The sequence below is a fragment of the Hypomesus nipponensis genome, chromosome 25, assembly GCF_054491055.1.
Source record: "Hypomesus nipponensis isolate SF chromosome 25, ASM5449105v1, whole genome shotgun sequence".
In the NCBI taxonomy this organism is placed as follows: Eukaryota; Metazoa; Chordata; class Actinopteri; order Osmeriformes; family Osmeridae; genus Hypomesus; species Hypomesus nipponensis.
In genome coordinates, this window is record NC_140385.1 from 255,001 (window position 1) to 281,277 (window position 26,277).

The 26,277-nt window shown below is 47.9% G+C and overlaps 2 protein-coding genes across 3 annotated transcripts in view; both read left to right on the forward strand.

Moving 5' to 3' along the window:
* The window catches only part of LOC146221514 (disks large homolog 4-like), a 25,571-nt gene extending 7,432 nt beyond the window's left edge, over positions 1 to 18,139 (forward strand). The window contains exons 4-19 of the mRNA XM_084692035.1: positions 3,097 to 3,147; positions 4,233 to 4,357; positions 4,502 to 4,671; positions 4,887 to 5,023; positions 5,313 to 5,460; positions 5,729 to 6,186; positions 6,324 to 6,426; positions 6,931 to 7,033; positions 7,184 to 7,360; positions 7,611 to 7,648; positions 7,775 to 7,822; positions 8,293 to 8,394; positions 8,559 to 8,731; positions 14,222 to 14,334; positions 14,470 to 14,561; positions 16,572 to 18,139. Of these exons, the coding sequence (XP_084548161.1) occupies positions 3,097 to 3,147; positions 4,233 to 4,357; positions 4,502 to 4,671; positions 4,887 to 5,023; positions 5,313 to 5,460; positions 5,729 to 6,186; positions 6,324 to 6,426; positions 6,931 to 7,033; positions 7,184 to 7,360; positions 7,611 to 7,648; positions 7,775 to 7,822; positions 8,293 to 8,394; positions 8,559 to 8,731; positions 14,222 to 14,334; positions 14,470 to 14,561; positions 16,572 to 16,678 (2,145 nt within the window). The 3' untranslated portion in view covers positions 16,679 to 18,139. The remainder of the gene's footprint in view (positions 1 to 3,096; positions 3,148 to 4,232; positions 4,358 to 4,501; positions 4,672 to 4,886; positions 5,024 to 5,312; positions 5,461 to 5,728; positions 6,187 to 6,323; positions 6,427 to 6,930; positions 7,034 to 7,183; positions 7,361 to 7,610; positions 7,649 to 7,774; positions 7,823 to 8,292; positions 8,395 to 8,558; positions 8,732 to 14,221; positions 14,335 to 14,469; positions 14,562 to 16,571) is intronic.
* Positions 18,140 to 20,388: 2,249 nt separating this feature from the next.
* LOC146221515 (ephrin type-B receptor 4b-like) overlaps positions 20,389 to 26,277 on the forward strand; it is a 30,579-nt gene continuing 24,690 nt past the window's right edge. For both annotated transcript variants that reach the window (XM_084691440.1, XM_084691441.1), the window contains exons 1-4: positions 20,389 to 21,205; positions 24,164 to 24,234; positions 25,347 to 25,622; positions 25,778 to 26,165. In XM_084691440.1, the coding sequence (XP_084547566.1) occupies positions 21,142 to 21,205; positions 24,164 to 24,234; positions 25,347 to 25,622; positions 25,778 to 26,165 (799 nt within the window). In that variant the 5' untranslated portion in view covers positions 20,389 to 21,141. The remainder of the gene's footprint in view (positions 21,206 to 24,163; positions 24,235 to 25,346; positions 25,623 to 25,777; positions 26,166 to 26,277) is intronic.

The following is a 26,277-nucleotide window of genomic DNA, read 5'->3' on the forward strand; positions in this document are numbered from 1 at the left end:
CTCTCTCTCTATCTCTCCACCCTTCATCTCCTCCATCATTTGTTGATCTCTCCATACTTCCATCCATCCCTCCCTTCTTCCTCTCTTCCTCTCCTCTCCTCTTCTGTTCTGATCTCTACTCTTCCTCTCCTCTTCTCTTCTGTTCTGATCTCTACCTTTCCTCTCCTCTCCTATTCTGTTCTGATCTCTACTCTTCCTCTCCTCTCCTATTCTGTTCTGATCTCTACTCTTCCTCTCCTCTTCTCTTCTGTTCTGATCTCTACTCTTCATCTCCTCTTCTCTTCTCTGTATTTAATTCTGACCAAGTAACACGTCACTTGGGGGTGGAGAATCCTTTCAGATGGAGAGAAGAGAGAGAAACAGAGAGAAAGGGGAGAGCAAGGGAGAGAGGTGAGAGAAAGGCGGAGAGAGAGAGAGGCAGAGAGAGAGACCGTTGTTAGAGAGAGCTGAATTGTCAGCAACCATGGCCCATAGTAGAGATGGACACATACAGCGCGCGGCTGGCGGGGAACCTTGAACACGACGCGTTATCTCCTCTTCGGGCGACGCAAACCGTCCCGCCTTCACCATTACTGGAGCGGATTAACACCCTGCTCTCGCGGATGAACGAACGGTTAACTGTGTTGGTATGCCGTGGATAACCGGGTGTTCATGGACAGACATTCGGTTCTACCGGAGATCTAGACAATGAAAAGGGTGATTTATTTACCAGCGTTGCTACACTGTCGCCCCTCGTGCGCTTCTGGTACAGTCGGTCACGACTTCGTATACTGATGGTTTGATTCGTTCTACAGTTTTATCGAACGGATTCAAGTCATATTTACTATTTATTCCTGGGGCATTGCTCTTTGACTTAAGGGTTGCGCGAGGACTATAACGTTAATTTACTTAATCACCGTCCCATAGTTATTTTGTTAGATTGGTTCAACGAGAGCCTTATTTAAATATATATATATGTCCACTGCGCTCCTCGCGCCCCCTCCCCCTCATCCTGCTGCTCTCGCGCCGTCTCCCGGGGGCTCGCCTGTAGTGAGGAGAACTCCGGAGGCCGCTGGTAGCCGGTATGTTTGTGTCGGTGTGGTACGCAAAGAAGATGGGTCGCCGCTTCATCAATAACGTCCGCAAAGCCAAGAAACAGCGTCAACAACTAATGGTAGGACACCTTCCCCCTCCTCCTCCCCCTCCTCCTCCTCCTCTCTCTCTTCTCTCCTCCTCTCTCCTCTCTCCTCTGCCTCCCCTTCTTCCCCCTCCTCCTCCTCTCTTTCCTCCCTCTCCTCCTCCTCTTTCTCCTCTCTCTTCCTCCTCCGCCTCCCCCTCCTCCTCCCCCTCCTCTCCTCTATCTTGCCCCTTCTCTTTCTTTCTCTGCAGTCTTAATATTGCACATTCATTTACAAGATTAGCTTCCTTGGGAATGAATGTGTGTGTGTTTGTGTGTGTGTAAGTGTGTGTGTTTGATGCCCAGGAGGATTCTCATTCTCAATCCTGATTGGCTGGTCATCTCTGAGGTCATCTCAACTCAAAGCCTTAGCGTGGGACCAGCACACACACATTGAGTGGGCAGAGTGTTTGTGTGTGCTTCTGTTAGTTGTGATGTGCTGGGTTTTTGCTTAAAACAGCATCAACAGAGGAGAAGATGGAGAGAGGAGAGAGAGGGGGAGGATGGAGGGATGGAGGATGTAAACAGGGAGGAAAAGAGGGAAATAATCTGCCAAGAGAGGATGTGAGAAATCTCTTTAATTAATTCAAAAATAAGGGATTTACTGGACTGTACACACACACACACTCTGCTAAAGATCCATTTACACACACGAGACTCATCACACTGACTGAATGTATGCTGACACTAATACTATCATCTTCTTCCTCCCTTCTCCTCTCCTCCCTTCTCCCCTCTTTTCCTCTCCCCTCCTCCCCTCTCCTCTCCCCTCTTCTCCTCTCCCCTCTTCTCCTCTCCTCCCCTCTCCTCTCCCCTCTACTCCTCTCCTCCCCTCTCCTCTCTCCTCTTCTCCTCTCCTCTCCCCTCCTCCTTTCCTCTCCCCTCCTCCTCTCACTCTCTCTTATATAATAAGTTGCAATGTTTAAATAAAGAGCTTTCTCTCCTTTGCCATTCTCTTTCACTAGACATAGAGAGAGAGGGGGGATGGAGGGAGGAGAGAGGTATGGAGGGAGGAAAGAGAGAGTAATGTAGGGAGGAGAGAGAGGTATGAAGAGATAGAGTGATGGAGGGAGGAGAGAGGGATGCAAGGAGGAGAGAGAGATGCAGGAAGGAGATATAGGAATAGAGAGGAAGAGGGATGGAAGGAGGGGAGAGAGATGCAGGAAGGAGATATAGGAATAGAGAGATAGAGTGATGGAAGGAGGAGACAGAGGGATGTAGGGAAAGGGAGAAAAGTGTGTATGTTGTGTGGCACATATGTGTTACATACACACCAACACAGCTGGTGCAGTGTGTGTGTGTGTATGTCAGGAGGCTGTGGGTGTGTGTTTGCACAGCTGTTTTAGGTTCAGTGGAAGTGTGTATGAGTAGTGCAGGATGGGTGAATCTATCACACATACATATTTTACATTCAGTGAGTGGGAGGTTGTGCGTGTGTGTGCATGGGAAACATGCGAGAGGGAGACGGTTGCCGTGGAAACCACGGTTGCCTTGGTAACAAGATCCCCAAAGGGATCAGCAGATGTTGCTATGGAGTTGTCATGGCAACGAGTGGCTAGAAAAGATGTGATGCTTCTCTGCCAAATTGAAACTGAACTCGTCTTTTCTCTCTCTCTCTCCTCATCACTCTCTCTCTCGTTATCTCTCCCTCTCTCCTCATCCCTCTCTCTTTCTCCTCATCCCTCTCTCTCTCCTCATCACTCTCTCTCCTCATCTCTCTCTCCTCATCCCTCTCTTTCCTCATCCCTCCCTCTCTCCTCATCCCTCTTTCTGTTCTCATCTCTCTCTCTCCCTCTCTCTCTCCTTATCTCTCTCTCTCTCCTCATCCCTCTCTCTCCTCATCTCTCTCTCCTTATCTCTCTCTCTCACTCTCCTTATCTCTCCCCCTCTCTCCTTATCTATGCCCTCCTCTCCCCCTCCCTCTCATTCTCTCTCTCCAGATGAATGGGTGTGCAGGGGAGGTGGAGTATGAAGAAATCACTCTGGAGAGGGTGAGAGCACACGATGCTGGTTCATAGATACAGGGTGGTAGTCCATAGATACAAGATGCTGGTCCATAGATACGGGGTGGTAGTCCATAGATACAAGATGCTGGTTCATAGATACGGGGTGGTAGTCCATAGATACGGGGTGGTAGTCCATAGATACGGGGTGGTAGTCCATAGATACGGGGTGGTAGTCTATAGATATGGGGTGGTAGTCCATAGATACGGGGTGGTAGTCTATAGATATGGGGTGGTAGTCCATAGATATGGGGTGGTAGTCCATAGATACGGGGTGGTAGTCAGAATCAGAATCAGAATGGGATTTCTTAACCATTAAAGCTTGCACAGACAAGGAATTTGCTTTTGCACAGTCCATAAATACACGGTGGTAGTCCAAAGATACAGGGTGGTTGTCCATAGATACAAGGGGCCATAGATACAAGGCGCTGGTCCATAGCAACAGAGTCAAGTAACCCTAGTAACCAACAGCCAGCCTCCATGGAAGGTACCCTGTGGGGACCTGAGAAACACAGTAGTTTTAATCAGCTTGTTAACACAGTAGTTTTAATCAGCTTGTTAACACAGTAGTTTTAATCAGCTTGTTAACACAGTAGTTTTAATCAGCTTGTTAACACAGTAGTTTTAATCAGCTTGTTAACACAGTAGTTTTAATCAGCTTGTTAACACAGTAGTTTTAATCAGCTTGTTAACACAGTAGTTTTAATCAGCTTGTTAACACAGTAGTTTTAATCAGCTTGTTAACACAGTAGTTTTAATCAGCTTGTTAACACAGTAGTTTTAATCAGCTTGTTAACACAGTAGTTTTAATCAGCTTGTTAACACAGTAGTTTTAATCAGCTTGTTAACACAGTAGTTTTAATCAGCTTGTTAACACAGTAGTTTTAATCAGCTTGTTAACACAGTAGTTTTAATCAGCTTGTTAACACAGTAGTTTTAATCAGCTTGTTTCAAACAGTTCTCTTCTGCAAGGAAAGGCTGGCTAGTTAACGAGCATGAAACAACACAGCAGTGAGTGGTGTGTATGTGTGTATCTCCGTGTGATGTGTGTTTATGTGTGTGTATTTGTGTAGGGTAACTCAGGCCTCGGCTTCAGTATAGCGGGGGGAACAGACAACCCCCACATTGGAGACGACCCCAGCATCTTCATCACCAAGATCATCCCTGGGGGAGCTGCAGCACAGGACGGCAGACTGAGGTACACACACTCACACTCACGCATGCACACACACTCACACACACACTCACACACACACTCACACATTTCCTAGAAGTCTCCTAGCTGCTGACTTGTGTGTGTCTGTGTGTGTGTGTCTGTGTGTGTGTGTCTGTGTGTGTGCAGGGTGAATGACAGCGTGATGCTGGTGAATGAGGTGGATGTACGTGAGGTGAGCCACAGCGTGGCGGTGGAGGCCCTGAAGGAGGCGGGGCCGGTGGTGCGTCTCTATGTCAGCCGACACAGGCCCCCTGCAGAGAAGGTCATCGAGGTCAAACTGGTCAAGGGCCCCAAAGGTGTGTGTGTGTGGGGGGTCTAACTAGTGTGTGTGGGGGGGGGGAGTCTAACTTGTGTGTGGTGTGTGTGTGCAAGGCTGGAGTTTAGCATATTGGGGGGAGTGTGTGTGGGTGTTTTCTAACTGGGGTGTGTGTTTTCTAACTGGGGTGTGTGTTTTCTAACTGGGGTGTGTGTTTTCTAACTGGTGTGTGTGTTTACTAACTGGTGTGTGCAGGGCTGGGGTTCAGCATAGCAGGGGGTGTGGGTAACCAGCATGTTCCTGGAGACAACAGCATCTACGTCACCAAGATCATCGAGGGGGGCACCGCCCACAGAGATGGACGACTGCAGATAGGGGACAAGATACTGGCCGTGAGACACACACACACCACACACCACACACCACACACCACACACACACACACCACACACCACACACACACACACACACACACACCACACACCACACACCACACACCACACACACACCACACACTACACACCACACACACACACCACACACCACACACCACACACCACACACCACACACCACACACACACCACACACCACACACACCACACACCACACACACCTCTGTCCTCCCCCCTCACCCCTCCCCCCTCACCCCTCCCCCCTCCCCCCTCCTCTGTCCTCCCAAGGTGAACAGCCTGCGTCTGGAGGAGGTGCTACACGAGGATGCTGTCACCGCACTGAAGAACACGGCTGAGGTTGTGTACCTGCGGGTCGCCAAGACAACGCACATGTACACACCTGAGCTGGGATGCATCCCCCCAGACCTTACCAGCTGTACGTGTCACACACTCTCACACACACTCTCACACACACAGTCTCACACACACACTCTCACACACACTCTCTCATACACTTTACCAGCTGTACATGTCACACACACACTCTCACACACACCTTGCCGGCTGTATGTATCACACACCTCAGAAACACACACGCATTACACACATACACACACCACATGGTGTAAATACTTACAGAAGTTTGATGTCAGTTCATCTCTTTCTCTCCCTCTCTCCCTCTTTCTCCCTCCCCCTCCACCCAGCCTACATGGATCCAGACCTGGGTCACCCCAACTACCTGACAGATTACCCACAGTCCCTGGGCCCCCCCTCACCTCGCCACTACTCCCCCCTGCCCCGAGGCATGCTGGGATTGGGGGAGGATGAGTACAGCAGGGAGGCGAGGAGGGTGTGTGTGGTGGAGGATGAGTACAGCAGGGAGGCGAGGAGGGTGTGTGGAGGGGAGGATGAGTACAGCAGGGAGGCGAGGAGGGTGTGTGGAGGGGAGGATGAGTACAGCAGGGAGGCGAGGAGGGTGTGTGGGGGGGAGGATGAGTACAGCAGGGAGGCGAGGAGGGTGTGTGTGCACAGGGGGTCCACAGGTTTGGGCTTCAACATCGTGGGGGGGGAGGATGGGGAGGGCATATTCATCTCCTTCATCCTGGCAGGAGGGCCGGCCGACCTGAGCGGGGAGCTGCACAAGGGGGACCAGATCATCAGTGTGAGTGCTTCTGTACAAACACATACTGTACATATACACATATACACATATATACACACACATACCTATACAAGATATGATATGATACAAGATGTGTGTTATGTGTGTGCGTGTTGTGTGTGTGTGTGTGTGTACAGGTGAACGGGGTTGACCTGCGTCGTGCCACCCATGAGCAAGCAGCAGCAGCTCTGAAGAACGCAGGACAGACGGTCACCATCGTGGCCCAGTACCGACCTGAGGGTAACTACTGTTAACTAGCACTGCTAACTAGCAATGCTAACTAGCACTGCTAACTAGCACTTCTAACTAGCACTGTTAACTAGCACTGTTAACTAGAACTGCTAACTAGCACTGCTAACTAGCACTGTTAACTAGCACTGCCAACTAGCACTGCTAACTAGAACTGCTAACTAGCACTGCTAACTAGCACTGCTAACTAGCACTGTTAACTAGCACTGTTAACTAGCACTGTCACCATTGTGGCCCACTACCAAACTGAGGGTAACTACTGCTAACTAACACTACTAACTAACACTGCTAACTAGCACTGTTAACTAGCACTGTTAACTAGCACTGTCACCATTGTGGCCCAGTACCGACCTAAGGGTAACTACTGTTAACTAGTACTGTTATCTAGCACTGTTAACTAGCACTGCTAACTAGCACTGCTAACTAGCACTGTTAACTATCACTGCTAACTATTGCTGCTAACACACAGTGCTAACTGTGTGTGCGTGTTTGTAGAGTACAGCAGGTTTGAAGCTAAGATCCATGACCTGAGAGAGCAGATGATGAACAATAGCATAAGCTCTGGAGCCCTGAGGGCCAACCGCACCTTCTACCTCAGGTACCAGCACATACACTGATCCCTCTACCTCAGGTACCAGCACATACAATAATAGATTATGTTATATCCCGTAAAAGTGTGTATTTATGTATATGTGTGTGTGTCCTTGTGTGTGCGTGTGTGGGTGTGTGCGTGCGTGTGGGTGTGCAGGGCCCTGCTGGACTATGACCCGGGGCTGGACGGAGGTGCTGTGAGCCAGGCGCTTGGCTTCACTTTTGGGGAGGTCCTGCACGTGTCCGACTGCAGCGACGATGACTGGTGGCAGGGCAGACGCCTCAACCACCAGGGGGAGCTGGAGGAACTGGGATACATACCCAGCAAGCACAGGTACACACACGCACAGCATACACCATACTTACACACACACCATATACCACATCCCATACTTACACACACACCTTATACCACATCCCATACTTACACACACACCATATACCACATCCCATACACACACATACACACCATACATGACAGGTACAGGTACTCTCTCCCTCTCAAACACACATATCCAGCATTCACAGCTAGACACACATTAAAGTCAGTTTCTTTGTTTCTCTCTTTCTCTTTTGGATTTCAGGTTGGAAAGAAAAGAGTGGTCTAGAATGAAAAACAAAGGTGAGTGTGTGTGTGTGTGTGTGTGTGTTTGTGTGTGTGTGTGTGTGTGAGAGAAACAGTGTGTCTGTCTTTCTGTGTTGTGTGTGACATTTAGGATGTAATAAATGTCAGTCCTGTGTGTTGCAGGCAGAGACGGCTTTGTCCAGAGCTATGAGATGGTCACTCAGATAGAAGGTCTGATCCCCTCACTCCTCTTCACCTCCTGACTGTCATCTTCTTTTACATCAGATGTGTGGTATGTAACAGTGTCTTCTCTCCTCCTCCTCTCCTCTTCTCCTGTCTCCTCTCCTCCTCTCCTCTTCTCCTGTCTCCTCTCCTCCTCCATTCTCCTCCTGTCTCCTCTCCTCCTCCATTCTCCTCCTCTCCTCTCCCCCTCCTCTCCTCCTCCTCTCCTTCTTGCCTCTCTTCTCCTCTCCTCCTCTCTCCTCCTCTCCTCTCCTCTCCTCCTCTCCTCTCTTCTCCCCTCCTCCTCCTCTCCTCCTCTCCTCTCTTCTCCCCTCCTCCTCCTCTCCTCCTTGCCTCTCTTCTCCCCTCCTCTCCTCCTCCTCTCCTTCTTGCCTCTCTTCTCCTCTCCTCCTCTCTCCTCCTCTCCTCTCCTCTCCTCCTCTCCTCTCGTCTTTTCCTCTCTCCTCTTCTTTCTCCAGTCCAGTACGCCAGACCGATCATCATCCTGGGTCCTACTAAGGACCGCGTCAATGACGACCTGCTGTCTGAGTTCCCTCAGCGCTTTGGCTCCTGTGTTCCCCGTAAGCGCGCACACGCGTGCACACACTATAACACACACGTGCACACACGCACGCACACACTATAACACACATGTGCACACACACACACACTATAACACACACGTGCGCATGCACACACACACCCTAACACACACATACACACAATGACCGCCCTCTCCCCCCAGATACGACTCGCCCCCAGAGGGAGTACGAGGTCGATGGGCGGGACTACCACTTTGTGTTGTCACGGGAACAGATGGAGAGGGACATCCAATCCCATCGCTTCATAGAGGCGGGTCAGTACAACAGCCACCTATACGGGACCAGCGTGCAGAGTGTCCGCCAGGTGGCAGAGCAGGTGAGAATGCTACATGCTAACTGTGACATTGGTAACGTATGGTTGCAGTAGTTACCATGCTATATGCTAACTGTGACATTGGTAACCTATGGGTGCAGTAGTTACCATGCTACATGCTAACTGTGACATTGGTAACCCATGGGTGCAGTAGTAAGTAAGCTGCATGCTTACGAGGGATTCGAAAATAGCGTTTATCCACCTCTAAATTGCGTTTATCCACCTCTAAATAGCATTTATGTGCGTTTATACACATGTGCGCCTCGTATTCTGCCGTTGGAATAATCCGAAATAAATGTATTTCATATTGTTTAACATATCAACGCTGTAGTCTGCGCTGTATGGTCTGTGACCCTCCAATTAATACGTTGCTGCTGCGGCGGCGACACCGATCAGGATCCACAAAGTATGTCCACACACATACACTTTGTGGATTAGTCTACCTGTTTGGAATGGATTCATTAGCCATGGATATCAGGCTTGTTTTGGAGACACTATCGAGTGCTCCCACTCCCACAGAGGACCGAGTACAGAGTAAGATCAATTCACGTTTGTAAACGTTGTTTGTTTGCACAACATCGCATTAAGACATCAGACAAACGGCTATAGCCTATTATTATTAACGTTCTTTTAAATATGATGATGCAGATACAAGCCAACTTTACTGGTTCCATCCAAATAGCCCTAATGAAACTTAATAAAGAATAAATAAACAGGGTTCTCAAGCCTCTGTGAAGGGGAACAAGATGGCTCTGAAGAGTGAACAGCATTGTAAACCAGCTCCAGTTGCATTTATCAGAGTTTATATATTAATCTATCATGTCTGGACAGTAAAAGTACGGAATTTTGTTGGGGAGTGAATTTTGTAAGTGAAGTTCTGGAGACTGAACACATCAGTTTTGAAAGATCATACATTTGTTACTCATTTTACCATTGAATTTCAGTACTTTATCTCCATTAACACTCAATCCACAGACAACCCGGCCTTGAAAACTGCTAAAGAATATGCTAGGGGGTTGATTATTTCCTTTTCAGCAAGTAAAAAAAGAGAAAAGCAGAATCTGTTAATGGCTGAACTTAAAACTAAAGAAAATGCTTATGTTGAGAGCCCATCTCCCACTATTTTGACAGAAATATCTGCAATTAGAACAACCTTAGACAACCTTTTAACACAAGATAAGTAAGTCAAAGTCAGATTTATTAGACAAAAGTTTTATGAACATGGGGATAAACCTGGGAAATACCTAGCATATCTCACAAAAAAAGAGCAGAATCACAAACCATTGCAGCCCTTTGTGATGCTCAAGGCAGCCGTATATATGATTATAAGCTTATAAATGACACCTTTAAGATATTTGATCATAATCTCTATAGTTCTGAGCAGCCAAGGGATGCGTCTGTTCTGATGGATAAGTTCTTTGACAAGCTAAACCCACTATACCATCAGAACATAAACTTGCTCTTACTTCACCCATTTCCAGAGAAGAGGTGTTTAATGCCATAGGAACTCTTCAGAATGGGAAAGCTGGTGGACCGGATGGGTACAGCAGTGAATTTTACAAAGAGTTTTCAGGCGTATTAGTATACCCTTTAATCAGCATGTTTAATGATGCTTTCTCAAAAAAAGAGTTACCCCCGACCTTGAAAGAAGCAAATTTCTCACTCATACTGAAAAAGGGGAAATGTCCTGAGTCCTGTGCCTCTTATAGGCCCATATCCCTTCTAAATGTAGACAGGAAGATCTTGGCAAAAATGTTGGCTATACGCCTTGAAGGTCTCCTACCTAAAATTATAAAAGAGGATCAAACTGGTTTCATAAAGGGGAGAAACTCTTATAACAATGTTAGGCGTCTTCTTATCATTCAGGTCTTCCAACATAGACAAGTTGATGGTTAAGTGGTTTCTCTGGATGCAGAAAAAACCTTTGACCGAGTTGAATGGTCATATGTATTTTACTGCTTGGAGAAATTTGGTTTAGGGGATAATTTTATTAGATGTGTCAAGGTCTTGTACGAGAATCCTCAAGCAGCCATTCTGGCTAATGGACTGAGGTCTGACGGCTTCCCTGTGCATAGAGGAACAAGGCAGGGCTGCCCATTGTCCCCCCTTTTGTTTGCCATGGTTATTGAACCATTGGCAGAGGCCATAAGGACAATACCCTCCATCCAGGGCTTACAAATAGACAATGTATATCATAAGATAAGCCTTTATGCCGACGATGTCTTAATTTATATTTCCAGTCCAGAAATATCAATATGTGTTACTTGATGTTGTTGGTTTATTTAGCAAATTTTCTGGATATAAAATTAATTTGACAAAATCATAGGCCATGCCGCTAGGGAGCCTAAGCTCAATACCTACAATACTGCCTTTTTCCCTTTCAAGTGGTCCCCAGGGTGCTTTATCTATTTAGGTATATTCATAACCCCTACATTTGAGCAAATGTATAAGGCTAACTTTGTCCCATTGTTTGAGAAGGTGAGGCTGGATTTGGAGCATTGGAACTCTTTCCCAGTATCCTGGCTAGGTCGTATAGCTCTTATTAAAATGAACATATTGCCTAGATTGCTTTACTCTATCCAAATGATCCCAGTTTTATTTTCAAATGGAGTCTTGAAAAACCTAAATGGTTGGCTTAGTGCATTTATATGGAGCAAACGTAGACCAAAGCTAAAGATGGCTACCTTACAACTGCCAAGCTCTAAAGGTGGATTAGATTTACCAAATTTGAGAAAGTACCAGCTTTGTGCTCATTTGCGATGTATTTATGATTGGATCGTAAATGAGACAGCCTCTGTCTGGCTGGATGTGGAAACCTCCCTGTCAAAGCACCCACTGACGAACCTGCTGTTTGTTAAGAGTTTTAAAACTATTAGGTCATGCTGTGACAATATTGTTACTCTCAACACAATTAAGGCTTGGCGGCTAACGGGTAGACTTGAGGGGAGGTCAAAACTAACATCAGTTTTCACTCTTATTTTGAACAACCCCGATTTCTAACCAGGACTACTTGATGCTGGCTTCAGACAGTGGCAAGATTGTGGCATTTATGTGTTGAAAGCAGGGGCGGACTGGCCATCGGGGATACCGGGAGAATCCCCGGTGGGCCGACGGGGTTGGGATGGTCCAAAATACCAGCCCACTGCCGTCAGTAACCGGCCCTCCCTCTGACATCACTAGTACCTCCAACTATTTTCCATATTACACAGCATGGACACATATAAATTGCTCTAAGACTTTAATAGTACACTATTGCTGACTGAGCTTTATACTCCTCCTCGCAATCTGTATTTAACACTCATGGTGCCTATTTTTCGGAAAATTTCTGAAATGTCTTCTGAAATGTGTTCTTACGGACTTCGCAAGTTCAACGTAAGAAATGAAACATATATGATGTAATTTCTGTGTAATCATCCTAAATAATGTTAAGTGTATGGGTATTTTTCCAAGTAGGCCAATGACTGGTTGATACGTGCGATGCTTGAGTCGACAACGCGCCGTGTACTGAGTGCGCCCCTGGTTGAAAGATGTCATTTCTGATAATACATTAATGTCATTTAACCAAGTGGTTGAGAAATATAATATCCCCAGACAGAGCTTCTTTTGTTATTTACAGATAAGACATTATATATTGCACAGTACAACCCTAATTGACAACCCTGGTTCTTCTCCTCTTGAGAAATCACTGTTTGGAACAGCTGGGAGTATGTCTATCAGTTTACTCTACGGAGCTATATGTACTCTGTCAACTGTGGCTTTGCAGGAGTTTAGAGAAAAGTGGGAGAGTCAACTGTCTGTTACAATTAATGACAATGAGTGGGAAGATATTTGGATCTATGCTAAAGCATAGAATGCATATATCCCCCAACCGCAGACATCATTTCAATCCAACTTTGTCACCAATGTGTCTTAAATGTAAAACAGAGATTGGTACTCTAACCCATTGCCTTTGGTCATGCCGTAAACTGCAAAGATACTGGTCAAAGGCCTTAACAGAAACTGAAAAGATACTGGTCTAAGGCCTTGACAGAAACTGAAAAGATACTGGGCTAAGGGCTTGGCAGAAACTGAAAAGATACTGGTCTAAGGCCTTGACAGAAACTGAAAAGATACTTGGGCAAAAATTACAGATGGATCCAATGTCTCTTATTCTAGGTCTCCCTTCTAGATATGAAGTGTTAAAAAACAGAGGCTCTTCTGTATTCTTACATATGCAGCTAGGAAGAATATAGTATTACAGTGGATAAGTGATAGACAGCCAACTGTTAAGGGCTGGCATAATGTTTTGTTTGATTTAATACCTCTAGAATACCCGACAAACAATTTTATAAAGTCTGGGAACCTTACATTTACATTTAGTCATTTAGCAGACGCTCTTATCCAGAGCGACTTACAGTAAGTACAGGGACATTCCCCCCCGAGGCAAGTAGGTTGAAGTGCTTTGCCCAAGGACACAACGTCATTTGGCACAGCCGGGAATCGATCTAGCAACCTTCAGATTACTAGCCCGGTTCCCTAACCGCTCAGCCATCTGACTCCCCTACCCCAACCTCCCCAACCTTATCTGAACTATTTGGACCCCAACGTTTCTGACATTATGTTACAGGGATTTTTTGAAAAATCGTAAGAGAGAATACTTTGCTGTGTATCTGTTTTCTTTCTTTAGTTTTCATTTTTATTGTATGTGTGTAGCTGAGCCGATGTTGTTGTATCTGTGTGTTGTGTTTTTGATGTGTGTGCTTGTTTGAAGTATGGTTGTGTGCTAAAAAAAATGAAAACCAATAAAGATATTTACAAAAAAAGAAGCCTCTGTGAAGGGGCTGAATTGCGTGTCTCAAGGTCAATGAATGTCGTTTTTCGGCGACCGTAGCCTAGATTCGTTACTAAGTAGCCTAAGCAAAATAAGCGCAAACACACGTGAAAGCTCGTCTCTCGTGGGGGGGGCTTGACGACCCTGTAAATAAATAAATAATACAATTCATAGTTTACCCACCTCAATTTTTACCACTACACCACTGATGCTAACTGTCAATGATTACCTCTGGATGCACTAGTTAGCATGCAACATGCTAACTGTGTATAAAGTGAATTCATAGCAGAGGAAGAAAAGACTGATCAGGATTCTGTATTCAATCATTAAATGCTGGATAATGTTCTTGAACATGTTCTGATAATGCTGTGTGTGTTTGGTGTGCGTATGGTGTGTGTATGGTGTGTGTTTGGTGTGTGTATGGTGTGTGTATGGTGTGTGTATGGTGTGTGTTTGGTGTGCGTATGGTGTGTGTATGGTGTGCGTATGGTGTGTGTATGGTGTGTGTTTGGTGTGTGTATGGTGTGTGTATGGTGTGTGTTTGGTGTGTGTATGGTGTGTGTGTATGATGTATTGTGTGTGTATGTGTGTATGGTGTGTGTGTGTGTGTGTGTGTGTATGTGTGTATGGTGTGTGTGTGTGTGTATGGTGTGTGTGTGTGTGTATGGTGTGTGTGTGTTTAGCAGGGTAAACACTGCATCCTGGACGTGTCGGCTAACGCAGTGAGGAGACTCCAGGCCGCTCAGCTGCACCCCATCGCAATATTCATCAGGCCTCGCTCTCTGGAGAATATCCTGTACGTGTTTGTGTGTTTGTGTGAGTGTGTGTGTGCGTAGTTTCACAAACATTTTACAAAAGATGAATAACAAGAATAAAGAGTGATGGTTTTAGATTAGATATTTGATTTTGTGTGTATGTGTGTGTGTTGCAGGGATCTGAACAAGCGTCTGACTGAGGAACAAGCCATGAAGGCTCTGGACAGAGCAGTCAAACTGGAACAAGACTTCATTGAGTGTTTCACAGGTACTCTCTCTCTCTCTCTCTCTGTCTCTCTCTGTGTCTCTGTCTCTCTGTCTGTCTCTCTCTCTCTGTGTCTCTCTGTCTCTGTGTCTCTCTGTCTCTGTCTCTCTCTCTGTCTCTCTGTCTCTCTGTCTCTCTCCTCCCTCATCTCCACTCCTCCCTTCTCCTCTCCTCCCTCCTCCACTATCTCTCCTATCTCCTCTCCTCTCTTCCTCTCCTCCCTCCTCCACTATCTCTCCTCTCTTCCTCTCCTCCCTCCTTAAGTCAAGTCAGTTTATTTATAGAGCACATTTAAAACAGCAAATGCCGACTAAAGTGCTCTACAAAATCATCAAAAATGGCAAAACAACAATAAGTAGGAACAGCAGACAAACAACACAATTACAATGAGCATGAGTGACTCTAAACTGACTCGAAAGCCAAAGAATAAAAATATGTTTTCAGACGAGACTTAAATATCTCGGTGATGGGGGATGACCTGATAAAAAGGGTCAGTTTATTCCACAGAGCAGGGGCTACAGCTGAAAAGGCACAATCACCTTTTGTTTTCATCTGAGTCTGTGGAATGACTAAAAGGAACTGGTTTGATGATCTAAGGTGCCTGGAAGTGTGATACAGCACAAGAAGATCTGAGATATACAATGGAGCCAATCCATGTAAAGCTTTAAAAACAAGGAACAACACCTAAAAATCAATTCTATATTTGACTGGCTACCAGGGAAGAGAGGCCAGTATCGGGGAGATATGTACCAGGGAAGAGAGGCCAGTATCGGGGAGATATGCTCCCTCTTCCTGGTACCAGTCAACATTCTAGCAGCCGCAGTTCGGACAAGCTGCAGGCGTTATAACGATGATTAACAAATCCAATAAATATAGAGAATTACAATAATCAATTTGAGACAACATAAGTGCACAAAACACCATTTCCAAGTCCTTAAAAGAGAGGAAAGATTTTAGTTTTACAATAGTCCTTCGATTAAAGAAACTACCATTGACAACAGAATTAATTAGTTTGTCAAATTTTAGTGCCGAATCAAAGATAACATTTCTGGGAGGGCACACTGAAGGGTCCCATTTTTTTTATAAATCATCAATTGATCAAACAGAATAATTTCAGTCTTACTCTCAGTAAGTTGGATACAATTTTTAGTCATCCAGCAGGACTTGATATCTTTAGGGTTAGGGTTAGTCATCCAACACTGTTTAGGGTTAGGGTTAGTCATCCAACACTGTTTAGGGTTAGGGTTAGTCATCCTGCACTGTTTAGGGTTAGGGTTAGTCATCCAACACTGTTTAGGGTTAGGGTTAGTCATCCTGCACTGTTTAGGGTTAGGGTTAGTCATCCTGCACTGTTTAGGGTTAGGGTTAGTCATCCAACACTGTTTAGGGTTAGGGTTAGTCATCCTGCACTGTTTAGGGTTAGGGTTAGTCATCCAACACTGTTTAGGGTTAGGGTTAGTCATCCTGCACTGTTTAGGGTTAGGGTTAGTCATCCTGCACTGTTTAGGGTTAGGGTTAGTCATCCTGCACTGTTTAGGGTTAGGGTTAGTCATCCTGCACTGTTTAGGGTTAGGGTTAGTCATCCTGCACTGTTTAGGGTTAGGGTTAGTCATCCAACACTGTTTAGGGTTAGGGTTAGTCATCCAACACTGTTTAGGGTTAGGGTTAGTCATCCAACACTGTTTAGGGTTAGGGTTAGTCATCCAACACTGTTTAGGGTTAGGGTTAGTCATCCAACACTGTTTAGGGTTAGGGTTAGTCATCCAGCACTGTTTAGGGTTAGGGTTAGTCATCCAACACTGTTTAGGGTTAGGGTTAGTCATCCAACACTGTTTAGGGTTAGGGTTAGTCATCCAACACTGTTTAGGGTTAGGGTTAGTCATCCAACACTGTTTAGTCCTTGATATCTTTAAGGCTCAAAAAGGACTCCAGAGAGTTGGTATCACCTGGTTTTAACAGTATAACTGTGTATCATCAGCATAACTCCTGTACTAACTCTCCTCTCTCCTCCAGCCATCGTGGAGGGTCAGAGTTTTGAGGAGGTGTACCACCAGATCAGGAGCGTTATCGAGGAGCAGAGCGGACCCTACATCTGGGTGCCCGCCCGCGACCGCCTCTGATCGCCACGACGACCGGGGAGGGTCAACATGATGACCGGGAACAGAACAACTGTCAGACTAGAAAACTCCAAGGAGAGAAGACTGAGAGGAAAAGGAGAGTGGAAAGATGAAAGACTCAACATAAATAAATGAGTGGAGGATAGAAGGGAGATAGAGGAGGAGAAGAGGAACGAGGGATGAGGAGCTACATGGAGGAAGGAGACGAGAGGGGGAAGATAGAGGAGGATTTAGGACCATTTGCAAAAAAAAAAGCTTTAACTTGAAAAGTGTTGTTACCCTCTGGCACACCCTGAACCACCGTCTGCTGACCAGAGAGTGTCTGTGTGTGTGTGTGAGTGTGTGTGTCTGAGTGTGTCTGTGTGTGTGTGTGAGTGTGTGTGTCTGAGTGTGTCTGTGTGTGTATGTTTGAGTGGACAGTAAAGTGACTCGGGTCAGTATGAATATATTGTATTAATTATTACTATGTGAAAACCTGACCCAAACAGATGCCACTATTTACATCTTACTGTTCATTTAGATATATACTTACATGATGGAGAGAGGGTGTGCGTGTGTGAGTGTGTGTGTCTGAGTGTGTCTGTGTGTGTGTGTGAGTGTGTGTGTCTGAGTGTGTCTGTGTGTGTATGTTTGAGTGGACAGTAAAGTGACTCGGGTCAGTATGAATATATTGTATTAATTATTACTATGTGAAAACCTGACCCAAACAGATGCCACTATTTATATCTTACTGTTCATTTAGATATATACTTACATGATGGAGAGAGGGTGTGCGTGTGTGAGTGTGTGTGTCTGAGTGTGTCTGTGTGTGTGTGTGAGTGTGTGTGTCTGAGTGTGTCTGTGTGTGTGTGTGTGAGTGTGTGTGTCTGAGTGTGTCTGTGTGCGTGTGTGAGTGTGTGTGTGAGTGTGTGCGTGAATGAAGGGTTTTTGTACATAGAGACATTTTTGACTGTATTATATCTATGGGGCTTAAACAGAGAATTCAGGGCTAAAACACTACAATACCCACAATCCTCTCTGCTAGCGATAACACTAATGGACTACTATACCCAAAGTCCTCTCTGCTGCGGAACTACATGGCCCACAATGCCCTGCTGGCGAGTATTTCTGCCTAGCGTGGAGGGTGTTGAGGTCCTGTGAGTATGACCCCACCAGACAGGACTGATTACTGTGATTCAGGGTTGGCATATCACAAACACATCCATACACACACACACAAACCATACACACACACACACCATACACACTCACACACATTGGCATACACACATGCACATACACACTGACATGCACATGCATTCACTCACACACCACACACACTGTCATGCACACTAACGTTCACACGCTTGCATATTCACACACACATTAACATGCATTCCCTCTCACAGTCCCTCACGGTCACACACATCCTAGGTAGCAGAGCAGAGTGTTAGGCTGGGAAGACGAGGGGTCCTTCAGCTCAATGTAAAATAGTAAAATCTTGAAATAAATTCCTTAAAAAACGTTTGTTTCTACTGTACCTTAATCTCACCGCCGGAGGGCCCTGGTGTGTTCGAGCAGTTCTCTAATCTCACCACCAAAAGGCGCTGCACGCCCAAAAATTGATAATATATTTGAACTCAAAGAAAACAATCTTAAGCAGAAGAGTGACAAAGGATCAGCTTTCTCTTTCTGACACACAGAGTGACAACACAGTTGTAGGCAGGGAAAGACTGTGTTCCTCTATCTCAAGAGACGCTTAAACCTGCAAATTAAATTAGTAAATGCTCTTCTCCCCTCCTCTCCTCTTCTCCTCTCCTCTTTCCTCTCCTCTCCTCCTCTCTCCTTCCTACTCTTCAGGTGTGCTTACAAGTCCAGTCAAAACTATTATTGATCATGCTAATGAGAATAACTGTGTGTGGGTGTGTGTGGTGGGTGTGTAATTTGTCATCGTTATCTCCATGAGTACTGACACTAAGACCTCAGATAAGCCCCTCCCCCTGGGGATTCAATACACACACCGGAACACACACACACCGGAACACACACCCAGTCACAAGAACACACACGTTCAAATCAGGACTGCTTCAGTTGCTCCTATCTCTTATCACTGAAACACTCAATCATGCAAGTCTGCTCACAAACACACATACTCCTTCCCCAGGAATGTGGTGAGGACATGTAGGAGGAGGACCACTCTGCAGTCTGGAGAGAGAGAGAGAGAGAGAGAGCGAGAGAGCGAGAGAGAGACAAAGAAAGGAGAGAGAGAGAGAGAGAGAGAGAGAGTGACACACACCTGTGTGTGTCACTCTTATTAACATGTGTTGGGTTTCACAGGTCTGTCGATCCCTCAGGAGTCTCCCTGGCAACACAAGACAGAGGGGAGAGGAGGAGAGAGGGGAGGGAGGGGAGAAGAGAGGAGAGAGGGGAGGGAGGGGAGAAGAGGGGAGGGAGGGGAGAAGAGAGGAGAGAGGGGAGGGAGGGAGGGAGGGAGGGAGGGAGGGAGGGAGGGAGGGAGGGAGGGAGGGAGGGAGGGAGGGAGGGAGGAGAGACGAGAGAGGAGAGAGGAGAGAGGAGAGGGAGAGGGCAGAGGAGAGAGGAGGGGGAGAGGAGGATAGAAGAGAGGGAGGGGAGAGGAGGAGAGAAAACCAACCCCTGTCCTACGTCTCGCGGCTCCTCAGTTCAGTAACTTCAGAACTCTCTTGTTCCCACGAGAGGCATCAATGTTTTAACACTGACGTCACACCGACAGTGCTCTCACCGGTTTACAGGCGATGCGTATCGCGTGGCCGCCGCCTCTGGTAATGTCTTTGTAGCGCGCAGCGCAGAGGGGCCTCAACACCAGAGGTGTGAGTGATCATCAGCCCGGCCGAACAATAGAATAGGGGAGGGTGGGGGGGGTCACACCCTTAAGAGACCGGCTCTGACGGACGTGTGACTTTCCTCACGCGGAAACAAAACCTCTTCTTTTCTCGCGCTCCCGTTCCTCCTCAGAGCTCCTCTTCTTAGTCTTTCCCGTGGGATGGGACCGGATCACACACCGCTTCACTAAACACCTGAGCTGCCTTACCGTGTGTGTGTCTGTTGATGGACGCTGATGAATTTGTTGATAAATGACCGTCTGTCCACAGCCATAGCGATAAGCTCCGTCTCTTCACCACGGAAGGAAGAGAAGCGCTGCTTCTCTAAAGACATTATCTCACCATCAGACCCATCACGACCCCGTCACCTGGACACACTCTCACACACACTTACTCTCACACACACTCTCACACACACACACTCTCACACACACACACACACACTCACACACACTCTCACACACACTCTCACACACACACACACACACTCACACACACTCTCACACACACACACACACACACACACACACACACTCACACACACTCTCACACACACACACACACACACACACACACACTTACTCTCACACACACTCTCACACACACACACACTCACACACTCTCACACACATCACATCAGGAGTGAAGTAGTGGAGAAAAGAGGATCGACAGTTTATTGTGTGTCGTGGTATTAAACGGTTCAATTACCACTATCTGGAATCGTTACCGGTAAGAAGTTTAACTCTCAGTCTCGAAACCAGTCCTGACTGACAGCTGCACTGACCAATGACAGCCTGAGATACCCTCTTGTGGGCGGAGCCTGGGATGCCCAAGCTTGCGGACAGCTTGGACAGTCAGCAGCTGCCAGGAGCGCGCACAGATACATACGGATAAACTTTCCCTCCCGTCCGCGGTGTCTTTCACGGTCCCGCTGCTCTGTTTGCTGTTAACTCGCTCAGTTCGGCGACTGAGGGTGAGTAAAGAGCACACGCGCCGTTACGTGTGGAAGGAGTTCGGGAAAACGGAAAGAAAGAGACAAGAGACGAGGGAATCTACCGAGCCGACTTTCCTCCTCGAGACAAGAGAAGTTGCGTTTGGAGTTGGAAGAACGAGTGTGAGTGTGTGTGTGCGTGTGAGAGAGAGAGGATCGGTGTGTGTTCGGGGGTACTTGGGTGTAGTCTGGCTACCCAAAACTTGTCCTCCAGTCTCGGCTTCCCTACCCCCATAGCCCGATCCCCGGCGGAGAGACCACGGGCGGAGAGACCACTGGCGGAGACGCGCTTTCCTGTGGACCCTGGAGAAAGACTAGGTGGAGTTTTGGTTGGAATTTTCCCTTCGTTAGCCTTTGACTTCGTTTTTGGAGAGCGCTGTTTGGTTCGACGGTTGATCACGGAGTAATTTGATCCTTCAGCCTCCGAGTGAAAAAACCCCAGATTGAACTGGGACCCGAAGTTTCGTTCGATGTAGTTGGGGAAGGTCGCGAGGCTCCAGTGACTGTGTTCTTCTGACCGATGTGGCTCGTGCAGCTGGGGAACAGCGGGCCTAGCTGACACCGTCCCCCGGATACCCGTACCTGGGAACCCCTGGTCCGTGATCGACCAGAGCTCGAGATTACCAGGGGCTGCCATGGAAAGAACTGTGCTGTGGCTCGTGATGTCCGTGGTTCTATACCCGTGCGGGGCGGAAGAAGGTACGTGGATAGTTTGTTTAACGTAAATGTCAGTTTGTCATGTTGACGGGGTTGAAGTGCTTCTCACCCAGACTATCTCTCTCTCTCTCTCTCTCTCTCTCTCTCTCTCTCTCTCTCTCTCTCTCTCTCTCTCTCTCTCTCTCTCTCTCTCTCTCTCTCTCTCTCTCTCTCTCTCTCTCTCTCTCTCTCTCTCTCTCTCTCTCTCTCTCTCTCTTTCTCTCGCTCTCTCTCTCTCTCTCTCTCTCTCTCTCTCTCTCTCTCTCTCTCTCTCTCTCTCTCTCTGTATATCGGCTATATCTCAAAAACTACACAGAAAACTAGGCTATATTAAGAAATGCAACTATGAGATAGAAAGAGAGAGATATAGATAGATTAATCATCATTTCATTTCTTTAAAGTAGTTCTAGACAGTGGTTCTAGACCGTGACCGTGTTACGGGACACCGAGACACCGGGCGCATTTCAGTGAAACTTTTTTCTCTTCATGTCTTTGTTGTTCCGGTGCCATGCGCGTGGGCGAAGCTTCTTAAAATCCGTAAAACTCCGGGGTGCTGATCTGTCATCAAAGCAGCACAACATATAGATCCATATGGCGAACGGTGGGGCAAACGAGTGTGTGTGTGCGCGCGCGTGTGCGTGTGTGTGTGTCCATTGTCCATTCTTTCTAAACTATAGTTCACTTCTCTTCACGTGCTCCGGTGTCAGTTCTGACACAATTCAAATGCTGAGTAGTTGCGCGCCACATGCTCATTAACCAGAGCGACAAATAACAACATTAGTTTACAATGGAGGAGAGGAGGGGGAGGAGGAGGGAGGGGAGGGAGGGAGGAGGAGGGGAGGAGGGTCAGTATGTGTGGCGTTTCATGACCGTTATGACCGTCACAGTGTGTGGGATGAAACGGTAGCATTCTGAATTAGTTCCACCTTTCAGACCATGGGACACACCTGCTGCCCTTCGAAACACACACTCATTCACACACACTCATTCACACACACTCATAGTAACAGCAGCTTCAGTACGTTACAGCAGTGTAGGAGTCAGTAGAATCTCCCTCCACTGGAAGCAGCGTTAGCATGAATAGGTCTCTTATAACACTGGTGCTGTGTGTGTGTGTGTGTGTGTGTGTGTGTGTGTAGCAGCGTGGGGTAACTGAGGTGCAGAAGTCCTTAGTTGTCCACTCTACCCTCTCAGGAGAGTTGGGAGAGAGAGAGAGGATGGAGGGACTGAGAGAGAGAGAGAGAGAGAGAGAGAGGATGGAGGGACTGAGAGAGAGAGAGAGAGAGAGAGAGGATGGAGGGACTGAGAGAGAGAGGATGGAGGGACTGAGAGAGAGAGAGAGGATGGAGGGACTGAGAGAGAGAGAGAGAGAGAGGATGGAAGAACTGAGAGAGAGAGAGAGAGAGAGAGAGAGAGAGAGAGAGAGACAGAGGATGGAGGGACTGAAAGAGAGAGGATGGAGGAACTGAGAGAGAGAGAGAGGATGGAGGGAATGAGAGAGAGAGAGAGAGAGGATGGAGGGACTGAGAGAGAGAGAGAGAGGATGGAGGGACAGAGAAACATCCAAGATAGGGGGAGGGGGGGGGTTAGAGAGGGAGAGAGAGAAGGAGAGGGAGAGATAGAGGAAGACAGAGAGTGAGAAAGGGAAGGAGAGAGAGAGAAAGAGACTTTGACTTTTAATAAATAAATACAACCCCCCTATCCATAACTTCAGCTCTAGACCCATGTCCCTCTTTCATCCCTCCTTCCCTCACTCCATCCCTCTTCCCTCACTCCATCCCTCTTCCCTCACTCCATCCCTCCTTCCCTCACTCCATCCCTCTTCCCTCACTCCATCCCTCCTTCCCTCACTCCATCCCTCCTTCCCTCACTCCATCCCTCTTCCCTCACTCCATCCCTCCTTCCCTCACTCCATCCCTCTTCCCTCACTCCATCCCTCCTTCCCTCACTCCATCCCTCTTCCCTCACTCCATCCCTCCTTCCCTCACTCCATCCCTCTTCCCTCACTCCATCCCTCCTTCCCTCACTCCATCCCTCCTTCCCTCACTCCATCTCTCCTTTCCCCAAATCCCACGAAAGGGAGAGATGGAGAGCCTGTGTGTGTGTGTGTATGTGTGTGTGTGTGTGTGTGGGGGGGGGATTTACATGTTAAATGGAGTCTTGTTAAGCTGTTGATTAGTCTTAAACAGGAACCCTCAAAACCTCTTTCATCTCTTTCTCCCTAACTCACTCTCTCCCCCTCTCTCACTCCTTCTCTCTTTCTGTCTCTCCCCTCCTCCCCCCACATGTGTGTATGTGCTGTGTGTGTGGGGTTGCAAAGAAAGACAGAGAGAGAGAGAGAGAGAGAGAGAGAGAGAGAGATATTTAACAAAACCAGAAGACTTCAACACACTTCTGATTATCTGTGTTCTCCACCACTTTCCAAAACACTGAAGTTTCTCTCCCCTTTCTATTCCTTCCTTCCCTCCATCTCTCCTCATCCCTCCTTCCCCCCTTTAGGAACTATGTGTGTGTGTGTGTTAGAGAGAGTGTGTGATAAACTGTGTGTGTGTGGTGTTGGAAGGTCAGTTCTTCAGTCAAGTGTGTGAACCTGAGGAATGTATATCAGTTCCACCCCACCAGCTCCCTGCTGTCTCTCTCTCACCCCACCAGCTCTCTGCTGTCTCTCTCTCACCCCACCAGCTCTCTGCTGTCTCTCTCTCACCCCACCAGCTCTCTGCTGTCTCTCTCTCACCCCCTCATCCCTCTCGCCCTCCTCCTCTTACTCTCCTCCTTGAGTTCTGATCCCCTCCTCCCCATCATCCCTCTCTCTTATCAGCCCTCAGCAGAAAGAGAGAGAGAGGAGGATAGAGGAAAAGGAACAGACATGGAGAGGGAGAGAGGGAGGGAGAGGGGTGATCTCATGGGGTATATTATGGTATCTGTGGGTGATATTATGGGATGTCTTGTGTCTCCTGACAGAGGTGGTGATGAACACCAAACTGATGACATCAGACCTGCAATGGACTGTCTACCCTAGCACCGACCCACAGGTACACACACACACACACTCTGCATACACACACACACACACACACTCTGCATACACACACACACACACACACTCTGCATACACACACACACACACACACTCTGGATACACACACACACACACACACTCTGCATACACATACACACTCTGGATACACACACACACACACACACTCTGCATACACACACACACTCTGCATACACACACACACACAAACACACACACTCTGCATACACATACACACTCTGCATACACACACACACACACACACACACACTCTGGATACACACACACACACACTGTGCATACACACACACACTCTGCATACACACACACACACACAAACACACACACTCTGCATACACACACACACACACACTCTGCATACACACACACACACACAAACACACACACTCTGCATACACACACACACACACACTCTGCATACACACACACACTCTGCATACACACACACACACACAAACACACACACTCTGCATACACACACACACACAAACACACACACCCTGCATACACACATACACCAGTGTTTCCTTTAGGATTTATTTTTGTTGCAGTGGGGGCATGTGTGTCCGAACAACAAAAATCACCAGTTAAGTTAATTTAAATGTGCAAGAACTATAGACTAATACAATAACAGGCTTAAATGAACTGACAACATCAGTTATATGACTTACAGTTGTCAAGGAGGCCCCGCTCGCGCTGTGAAGCGCGTGTCCGTGTTATTCTCCAACATGCACTCTAACAATCACTGCTGCCTTATGTACAGCCCTATTTATGATACCATGGCGGCAGAAAAACCACACACTCACACGCACTACGCACTACAAACACCACACCCACACGCACTACGCACTACAAACACCACACCCACACGCACTACGCACTACAAACACCACACCCACACGCACTACGCACTACAAACACCACACCCACACGCACTACGCACTACAAACACCACACTCACACGCACTACGCACTACAAACACACACACACACTACACTGAGGTGCACTTACTCCCCCCTGTGGCTCCGCCCCCCCTGTGCCCTTCCCCCTTTGGCCCCGCCCCCTGTGGCTCCGCCCCTGAGCAGTGGGAGGAGGTGAGTGGTCTGGACGACGAGGGCAGCACCGTGAGGACCTATCAGCTCTGTCCTGCAGACAGCGCCAGCTCTCATTGGCTGCGGAGTCGCTGGATCCCTGTGCGGGGCGCGGCGGTGCTGTACGTGGAGGTCCGCTTCACCATGATGGAATGTTCCGGGCTGGGCTACTCTCCCTGTAAGGAGACCTTCAACCTCTACAGCTACCAGAGTGACTCTGACGACGCCACACTTACACACCCTGCATGGATGGAGAACCCCTGGACCAAGGTACACACACTACACACACACTACACACACACTACACACACACTACACACAAACTACACACACACTACACACAAACTACACACACACTACACACACACTACACACACACTACACACACACTACACCCCCTTCACCCCGCTCCCTCGTGTCTCCAGGTCGACACGGTAGCGGCTGACTTCCTGCTGCGGCGCGGCGGTGAGCGGCGCTCCAACGTGAAAACGCTGCGTGTGTCTCCTGTGTCGCGGGCAGGACTCTACCTCTCCTTCCAGGCCCAGCACAGCTGCATGGCCCTGCTGGCTGTCCGCGCCTTCATCAAGAAGTGCCCCGCCCACACCCTCGCCTTCTCCCGCTTTCCAGAGACGCTGCCACGTGGCCTGGTGGACGAGGCGCCGGGGGTGTGTGTGGAGAACGCAGCCACTCCCCCCGGGGAGCACGCTCGGCCTCCCAGCATGCTCTGTGGCGAGGACGGGAGGTGGGTGGGGCAGCCAACCACGAACTGTGCCTGTCGCCCCGGTTACGAAGCCGCGGACCTGAGGTGTAGAGGTGAGGAGGAGGAGGAGGAGGAGGAGGAGGAGGAGGAGGAGGAGGAGGAGGAGGGGTGATGGAGGGCGGGAGGGGTTGAATGCAGGTTGTTGGTTTTGGGTCTTGTGGAAGA